This window comes from Populus trichocarpa, chromosome 6, assembly GCF_000002775.5.
Source record: "Populus trichocarpa isolate Nisqually-1 chromosome 6, P.trichocarpa_v4.1, whole genome shotgun sequence".
Classification (NCBI taxonomy): Eukaryota; Viridiplantae; Streptophyta; class Magnoliopsida; order Malpighiales; family Salicaceae; genus Populus; species Populus trichocarpa.
Window position 1 is genome coordinate 19,743,505 of NC_037290.2, and position 9,102 is coordinate 19,752,606.

General features: G+C 34.5%; 2 protein-coding genes across 9 annotated transcripts; one reads left to right on the forward strand and one right to left on the reverse strand.

Annotated features, from left to right (window-relative positions):
* The first annotated feature begins 456 nt into the window (after positions 1-456).
* Positions 457-3,010, forward strand: LOC7455654 (uncharacterized). The gene is made up of 5 exons (XM_024603403.2): positions 457-1,011; positions 1,109-1,909; positions 2,000-2,079; positions 2,200-2,271; positions 2,469-3,010. The coding sequence occupies exons 1-5, from the start codon at positions 688-690 to the stop codon at positions 2,806-2,808; spliced, it is 1,617 nt and encodes a 538-aa protein (XP_024459171.2). The 5' UTR covers positions 457-687; the 3' UTR covers positions 2,809-3,010.
* A 693-nt stretch (positions 3,011-3,703) lies between these two features.
* On the reverse strand, positions 3,704-8,519 carry LOC7479536 (uncharacterized). Of its 8 annotated transcripts, none has more exons than XM_024604270.2 (7): positions 8,329-8,487; positions 7,239-7,339; positions 6,074-7,081; positions 5,306-5,479; positions 4,489-4,637; positions 4,115-4,225; positions 3,704-3,968 (listed from the first exon to the last, which is right to left on the reverse strand). In XM_024604270.2, exons 3-7 carry the CDS (start codon positions 7,079-7,081, stop codon positions 3,887-3,889), a joined length of 1,524 nt encoding a protein of 507 aa, XP_024460038.2. In that variant the 5' UTR covers positions 7,239-7,339; positions 8,329-8,487; the 3' UTR covers positions 3,704-3,886. The 8 variants fall into 8 exon arrangements, with proteins under 8 accessions (XP_024460038.2, XP_024460039.2, XP_024460034.2 ...); XM_024604271.2 differs by having other exon boundaries at positions 6,074-7,116; XM_024604266.2 differs by having other exon boundaries at positions 8,271-8,421.
* Positions 8,520-9,102: the final 583 nt, after the last annotated feature.

The window sequence follows — 9,102 nt, forward strand, 5'->3', positions numbered from 1 at the left end:
TTATTTTATTTTATTCAATCAATATGTGTTTTTATTTCTATTGTCTTTTATTGATTTTAATAAACAAACTCAGTAGACATGAGCAGATAAATATCTTATTTTGCAGGATCAAATATTTTAATCTACATCCATTTATTAATTTTTTCAATTTCTTTTTTATTTATCTTTAACAACTTTTTATTTACTTAGCTGATGATCGATTTATTTAATTAGATATTTATATGATTTTTTTTATTTACATTTTAATTTTTTTTATGTAAAAAAAAAAACTTATCAAAAAAACTTAAAAAATAATTTATAACCCACAGCATGAGAATCATATATATATATATATATATATATATATATATATAGACACACACACACACCGTGGGACCACATGTGGCCGCCGTAGATTATCAACAGAAAATCCAACTCATATTTAAAAAATGACATCGTATTACTCCAACAATTGCCAAGTCCTCTCACCTTCTTCACCAACGGCTAGTTCCAAGTGACCGTTTCATAACCCAAAAATTCAAACACTCGAAGAACCCTAAATAAACACCAATCCGGAAAATAAAAAAGGAACACTTGAAAATCTTCATTAAAATCACAACAGCCCTGGCACCCCATAAAAATCACAATTATTTGTTATCTCTTCTATTCACTTGTTCAAATCAAGAAACAAAGAAAAGATCCTCAAAAATGGTACACACATACACACCAGCATACTACTCTACTCTCCATGACTCAATCACCTCTCTTTGCAAAACAATCCTCCCATTTTCCTTCAAGAAAAAGAGATTGACTGCTGCAGAACACAGGCTCTCAAAGCTGCAGTCTGATAACTTGAAGTGGCAACAAGACTCATTCCACCAGATTTTGAACTTGATGGAGTTGCATAAAGAAGATATTTTATCTGAAAATGAGGTTTCTGCTTTCAAGATTCATTTGCTTGAGACCCTTATTGCTTCTCCACTTGAACATGAACAACCAGTCATTTTAAGAGATAAATTGGTCTTCTTGCAGGTAAAGTTTCTAGTTTTAGAACCTGGGTTACATTTTATTTCAGTTTTTATCTTTAGACAAGCAAGTTAAACTAATGTTTGTTTTGGCTTTGTTTTAGGAGCTTCTTTATGCAAAATGTATATCAGAAGATGAGTACCATTCATCAAAGAGGCCTTTGTTACAACGGCTAGCAGTACAAGGAGCAGAAATTGATTCAAGAGATGTTACTTTTGCTGGTCCAAAAGACACAAAAGAGAACAAGGAAGGGGAGTGGTCGGATATTGATTTAAAAGATGAGAAAAGTTTGATTGGTAAAGAAACTTTACAGTCCAAAAACAGATCAAAGCCTAACTCAGCGATCAAGCAAATCAAAGGAGCAGCCTCAGTTTTTGGTTTTGGGTCCTCTCAAAAGCTAAGCAAACACAAAGAAGAAAAGAGTATTTTTGAAATTGAAGCAAGATTGGCCTCCTCTGGCCATGTTAGTAACGAATCAGAGAAACCACTTTGGGATGAGGGAAGTGAAACGAAGTCAATTCTCATGCAAGCAAGCTTACCAAATGAGTCTACAAAAGAAAGTGGAAGCAATGACAAGTCCAAGAGGAAACCCTTAAAGACTCTGTTTCAAAAAGTGCCAAGAGAAGGAGGTGGTGGTGGTGGTGATAATGGTCTTAATTGTGAGGAGAAAACCTCGAAATCGGCAAAAAAACAATGGGGTTTTGATGGGTTTAAGAAATGGAAGAAAAATGATTCAGATGATGAGACTGCTCCTCTGCCTCTTAACAATGAAAGATCTGACAGTGAGGCTTATTCAGGATCTTACCATCTTGTTGATAGTCCCATTGGAGAGGGACCAGACACTATACATATTAAGAAGAAGCTGCATTCTAATGGCTCTGCTTCAGATTTTTTCATCGATAAGGTTCAGCCTTGACAGTTAAATAAATTTTTTTTTTCTAAATCTTTAACTTTAAACCTTAGCTTATGTGTCTATCTGCTGTTAATTATTCAGGTTTCAGGGGACAAGATAAAGAAGGAGATATCAAAAATCCAAACAGAACTAAGCACAACAAACTCCAGTCTTCAATTTTCGTAAGCATTGTTTTTTATTGAACAGGGGACTTTGAAATAGTTGTGTCTTTGTGTGAGTTAGCGATCAATTAATCTTTTACTTTTGTCTTGCGTTGTGCTTGTTCTTTGTGGTTCTATCAGTGATGACCAAATTGAAGCAGTTTCCACCAAGCTTCCTGTTGACAAGGTTGACCTGAAAAAGTTCTGTCCCAAGTAAGAAAACAATTAAAAGGCATTTCTTTTTAATGCTTGTTTTTGTCACAGCATATCTGATATAGTGATCTACTAAACTCGTAGTCATTGCAACTAAATCGTAGGCATTTCCTTACATTTGCATCCTTGCTACAGCATATCAAACTTTTTATTTACGAAACCTCATATGAACCGCAAATATGTTGTGTTTTTTTAAGGTCATGGCGTGAGTATGGTGATGTTGTACTGGATGAGGTGAAGGAGGAGTTCAAGGATCATGTTGGAGAGATGGAGAACAAGAGAAATGCTGCAAGAGAGAAACATCACAATAACTCCATGCGATGGACAACATTTGAAGATGATGATGAGAATTATCACCCAAACCTTTTTTCTCAACAGGATCACTATTCATTTCCAAAGGGCCAGAATTTTACAGCCAGGAATGATCATAGAGCCTATACTAATCCCTTCTCCCATGATTACTCCGAAAACAATGGAGATAAGATGAGAACAGAATCATTCCAAAATCCCTTCTGGATCCCAAGGCAGCAGTATTAGTCTAGGGGAATTGATATGCTCTTGATAAGGAAGCAGTATTCCTGTTTTTTGTGTACTTGTGTTCTATTGTAATTGTTGTCCAAATTCTCTAAGAAACTAGATAAGTGAGTATATAATGTTTAGTTTTTAATTATATAAAATTATAATACAAATATGACAATTTACAATCATAATAAAAAGAAGATTAGCATGAATGATTAAATCACAATCCCATCATGTATACGAACAAAAACCAAAAAAAAACTTGGTGAAGCATTTTAAGTTTGATTTTGGGTGAAATATGAAGGTTTTGGCTAGAAGAGTGATTGTTTTTAGGTGATTTTGGATGGATTTTTGGAATTAAAATATATATTTTTTTAATTTTTAATATTAGTATATAAAACATTAAAAATATCAATTTAATATTTTTTTCAAGTCAAAAAACATTTTAAAAAAAAATACTTTGGAAAAGAAACGAAAAGGGAGAAAAAAGAGAGCCTGGTGCTTGTACCTGTCCAGATTTTGATCAATTTGAGAGAGGAAGTAGTCATCAGGTGGTGAATTGCACATACTCATTCATCCAAAGAGTATTTTGAAATAAAATTAATCACTAGATAGAAAACTCATTTAATATACAAAGAATTCTTTTTAAAATATAAGAACATATTGAACACTTATCTCCTTTGATTTACTATACAGATTCATGTAACATGTTTAAAATTCTCAGGATTGCTAAAAATATTACAACAATAAATCAAAAACAACCCTTTGATTTACTACACAAAAAAAAAACATTAAAACTAGTTCTTCCAAAATACTTATCTCCTTTTTTATAAGACCTTTCAAAAAAATAAAATAAAAATGATAAAAATAATATAAAAAACAAAATAAATAAAATTTTATCTCTACAAACATATAAATTGAACTTATTTATCAATTAAATTTAAAATAAATTTAATATTATAATTTAATTTAATTACAGTAAAGGTCCTCGACCTGTAAGATCTATAGAATTCAAACTTCAGGGGATATAATACAAGAGATGGAATTTATGTAAGGTAATAAAAGGTTTGTATATACAATTATATGTGCTATTCTATCAAGTAGAAGGAATTTCCGGATTTGGGATTGAAGGCTCGTTGGCACCCTCACGAACATCTCCTCGACAAAGTGGGCACACCCTGTAAAAATACCAACAGAGGAGGGAGAGGGGGGAGAAAGATGTGCCAAAATTTTCACACCAGAAAAGGAAAAAAAATGATTACGAATATGGTTTATGAAGAGAAAGATATGCAGCAAAAGGGCAGGAGGGTGGCAATATCAATACCCATGTATTTCTTTAAGCCATTTATCCACACAAGCCATGTGATATTCATGGTGGCAGGGAAGAACTCTTATTTTGTCACCTTCCTCGTACTCGGCCAGGCAAATGTAACACCTGGTCCATCAGAAAGCTATTATCAGACACAATCCAAACGACCACAAGTGAATAAAGTTGGCTATCATTCTGTAAACAGAAACCATCTCAATATTTGTTCACATATTAATATGGGCACAATCCAAGTAACGAAACACCACCAATTGCAAGTTCGCCACCACTTCTACAAGCAATAAAAACCATGTGCATGTACACTTCCCGGCTTATCCTAGTGTACATCATGCAAGTTCACACCAAAAAACATGTTTCAACGAGAAACTTACTGTTCATCCTCATCATTGCCCTCAACTTTGTCAACTTTTTTGTGATTCTTAAGAGGGAAAGAATCAACGATGGATTCAGGGGCAGGGAGCGACATCATGGATAGAGAGAGCGACACAGGCTGACGATGAATTTCATCCAAAACCTGCAGCTTAAACATACACCAGAACTTAGTAACAACCAACGCAGGTCAAATAGTGCATAAATCATGGTAAAACTGCCTGGCACAGATTTCATGGTCAAAGCAGCTCCCTCATCATGCAATTGATGGTGGCTTCCACACCTCTGTTAGCAACTCTACATAGAAACACAGCTGCGCAGTTTCTAAAAACCTACTGCTAGATCTTAGTCTTGTTATGAGACAGAACAACAGCTAATATCTAAATGCAAGCGACTCTAGAGCAAATTTTTTCCAGGAAAAGTAAAAGGGGTATTTAACTATTCAGGATTCACCTTCATGCTCAAAAAGATAGCAAAATAATGCACCACCTTTTCTCATCAGATTCCTCAAACAAATGTAATAGAGTTGCAAATTGTGGGATTAGCAGAATAAGAATCTAAACTTCTACTGCGGGTTAGACTTGGTTCAACACAATTATACCCTTGAATTTGCAATTCATACAAAAGTGACGCTAGCAAAATCAAAAGACAAATATATACACAGATATATAAATAGTGACTTAAAGCATCATTAACATCAACATAATGAATTCAAATTAGCAACTCTATCACACAGGTCCATTCTGTTTTTCAACCTACATCCATTTTTCATGAATAGGATGAGTGAAGTCAGGTGAAGATGTGTCAAAGGAGAACTACCTCAAACAGAGCTTCAGCAAGCATGACTATTCGTGATATCCTTCGATGAGCATTCAACTCCTCAGTCATCAAGATTGATTCACACGAGCATGTACCGTCAGGGTGGAGTCCAGAAGGACAAGAGGTAGTTCGTCGACCATTCTCATCAAGGCCACCATGAAGTCTTTCCCATATCTGCAAAGAGCTTGCAGGACTAGTTCGTAAGAATTACAGATGGACAAAAGGGATTTTAACCTTATTTGTTATGTTCTGCTAACCCAGCTGCCATGACTACTGGATAGACAATGTAAGGAGTGGCATATAATCATACCAAAGAAACTAAAAGAACCATTGAATGTGCAATAAAAGACTAGGGCTTGCAATTTCAAAAAAAAAAAAAAAAACCTCTATCAGGCCAAAGAGCAAACACTTCCTGCAAAAGTACAGAACTACAGGCCAAGGAAGAATTCAGACTTTGGGCCTTGGGAGAGTCAGAAAGTAAAATTTCTATTTTGGGTTGGCCATTTCATTAGGATTTATTTGAAATGTTTCCAAGAATAAGGGGGGTTTTGAATTTTTGTTAACGCCCTGAGGACTATCTTTCTAGGCTTCCTTCCCAATTCCATACTTCAGTGGAACAATAACTGTACAGGGGTCTTGTTGATGATTGTAAGAAACAGTCAACTCCATCAACATACAGACGTATAATCTCCAATATCTATCACAATCATGCACACAAAGTAAATGATATCATAGCATTCTTTCCTAAGAACTATTCAGAAATATCACCTCAGATCTTGAGTGTCGTCTTCGTTCATTCAATCCGTGAATTCTCCTGCCCAAGTATCTAGAATCATTGTCTATCCCATCGTTCAAAAAATCACCACTGAAATTAAGAAGCCATCTGTCATGGGATTCAAGATCATCATTATTATCAGTCGAGAAAACAGTAGTCGGAGAATCAACATGCCTCCTAAAACTGCGCCTTGAAAATGCATCCCAAAACAGTCTTCTGCTATTCCTTCTGGCTTCATGATTGCTTGTATCTGAAGTGCTGCTAGAATAAATGCTGGAAGAGATACTCACAACATCGACATGGAGTACACTTCCATCTGTCCGGTCTTGTTCCCTATTGGGCACAAGAAATCCTAAATCTGAAGATACTGAATCTTGGATAGACTCATCTTGCGTTGGGCGAAAGGTTACTCGAACATCAGGCCTATGAGTTACAGAATCAGAATCGGAATTAGGTATGTCTGTTACTTCACCCATATGGTTGTCAAAAGAGGCATCATTAGAATGTGAATCTCCAAGCCTCGAAGGATCTGAACTGCTTGGATGTATAATATGAGGATAGATCTGAGAAAAACCCTTGTTCTCTGAATTGTCAATGCCATTGACAGCATCCATGTTAGTTGAAACATTCATAGATACAGGATCTGATGATTGCTGTTCTTTAAATGAAGTACTAGCTTCAGTAATATTTCTATTCCTACCCGATTCATCATGACTTTGACTATCACTTACCTGATCCAGGCCAACTAACTCCTTGCTGTCAGATAGGCATTTCCCTTGACAGCTTATGTCAAGATTTCTATAACCATCATTCACAAAAGTTCCCTCACTAGCTGTTATACTGTTTCCAGATGATCCTCCAGTTTCAGTATCCGAGCTACTAGACCCTGTTACCATACTAGAAACCACAGATGATTCCTCAGCAGAATTCTGTACCTCATTGATGAATGGGCCACACTGTTCCAGAGAATTCACCAGACTTTCATCTGGATAGTCTTCCATCTATTGGAAAAGGATGGCATGCGTATCAGTCTCTTCTGTAAAATGTAGCCACAATATTTGAATAGTAGCATCCTTAAATAGACTTCACCAAACATTAAAAAAATTGCACATTGATCAAGACTAGAAATATAGCAGGAAATGAATACTGCCATCTCACCACATCTTGCTTCTTGAATGAGAGAAGTGCCTACTGCCTAGATTTGTTTATACCCTATGTCAACACTAAGGAATTGCTCCATATCCATACCGCAGAACCATCTGGCTCTCACAAATCACAATAATCAGTTTTAGTCATAATAACATTGAAAAAAAGAGCTTCCGTTACAGACTTATAGAAATAGTTTATAACAAAACAAGCATTAAAATCTTCTTAAGAAAATCGAAAATCAATCAAGGGCATTGGGCAAGGCTGCCAAGTATCAATTGATCATTGGTCTTGTGGGGAAAGTGCACATACTAAGACAGTTTTCCTACTCTAATGGCAAATAAAGTTAATTTGTAAAACATTCTGAAACACCAATTTGGAATACAAGGATACATGAACTATTTCAGAGCAAATCATCTGTTTGTTAACATCACCTTAAGCTCGATCAATCAGCAATGTGGACATCATAAAGTTTGACAAAAATCTCTACGAACCCCAATTAAACTAAAAATCCAATGACTACACATGTAAGACTAAGGTCTATAAATTAATATCATTTTCTATGTCAAGGAATTGCATAGACACAAAACTTGAACTTTTAATCAAATAACCAAAGTGACCGAATATTCAGACGATTGGAGAGCTAAGCTACCATGTCTCTATCGATAAACAAACAATTCAAAACAAAAATTGATGGCAAACACACCCAAAAAAAATTCCTTTCACAAACAGTTGACAAGCAACAGAAACAACCCCATAAAACCCAAAAATAAGACAACTTTTCCAACATCATAAGATAAAACCTAGATCATCAAAAGCCACAGATATTTTCATGCAAAGATTCAAACTTCTAACAAAACAACAGAAAACACGAAATGGGTATTCATTATTTTCTCCAAAGTCATTTCATTTTACAACATAAACAATCCATTTTTAACGCTAATTAGACAACCCCAGATCATCAAAACTGATTAAAGAACAAAAAACAGAAATGAAAAATCAATTTCAAGTTCAAATTTTAAATCACTCTTTTTTTTTTTTTACCTCATGACGAGCTGTGCGAAAAGAAAAGGAGCCACCACAGATGAGAGAAGAGAAGAACCTGGACGACCTTCGGTTCAGTCGGGCCCGTGTTGAGAGTGGCCCCGGTCTACTACTACTCGAACCCATTTCTTTAGAAATAAAAAAGGCTGAGAAATGATGGTGATGGTGGGATGGAACTGTATAGCTAAAAATGAGCCTAATTATTTCATGTTGTTTGTGTGTTTGAAATTGAAATGATTAGAGCCTTATTATTGGAGTTTTGTAGTTTTCTTGCACAAAACTGAAAACACGTCCACATTCGGTGCCATAGGATACATGCTGTTTCCTCTTTGCACCGACACATACACCCACTCTCTAAATATCCACTACTATAATTCTTTTTTTAAAAAAACAAAATTCTCAGTTTTTGAAAAGTTTTTATTTTTATTTTTTTTTGTAACGTGCAACTAGACATATTTAAAAACAATTCACATAAAAAATGAAGATTGTTATTTTTGAAGTTGCTTTTTTTTTGGGTAAGTAATCTATGATTATCTCGTATTTATATTTATTTTTAAAAATAAATTAGCAATTTTAAGTTCATATTTTTAATAAGAAATTTACATTTTTTTATATTATTTTGATTAAAAATTAACATTAAAAAAAAACTTAAAAGGAATCAGGGTTTTACCATGCATATAGATTTAGGCTATTATGTATTGAAATAGTAAAATTATCATTTTATTCTTATTAAAAGAACTCAATAATCTTGAACTTAGAAGTAGAATAGTCTTTTCATAATGATTCATTTATCATTATCAAATTAATCAGGGATAAAAATAATATTTTCATA

Bases quoted from the DNA above. Each gene is read 5' to 3' on its own strand.
- LOC7455654 (XM_024603403.2), top strand. From the start codon at position 688: ATGGTACACACATACACACCAGCATACTACTCTACTCTCCATGACTCA. The intron at 1,910-1,999 runs GTTCAGCCTTGA...TTAATTATTCAG, and splicing joins CAGATTTTTTCATCGATAAG to GTTTCAGGGGACAAGATAAA. The intron at 2,080-2,199 runs GTAAGCATTGTT...TGGTTCTATCAG, and splicing joins AACTCCAGTCTTCAATTTTC to TGATGACCAAATTGAAGCAG.
- LOC7479536 (XM_024604264.2), bottom strand. From the start codon at position 8,396: ATGGGTTCGAGTAGTAGTAGACCGGGGCCACTCTCAACACGGGCCCGA. The intron at 4,638-5,305 runs GTAGTTCTCCTT...TGTATGTTTAAG, and splicing joins TTGCTGAAGCTCTGTTTGAG to CTGCAGGTTTTGGATGAAAT. The intron at 4,226-4,488 runs GTAAGTTTCTCG...CTGATGGACCAG, and splicing joins GGCAATGATGAGGATGAACA to GTGTTACATTTGCCTGGCCG.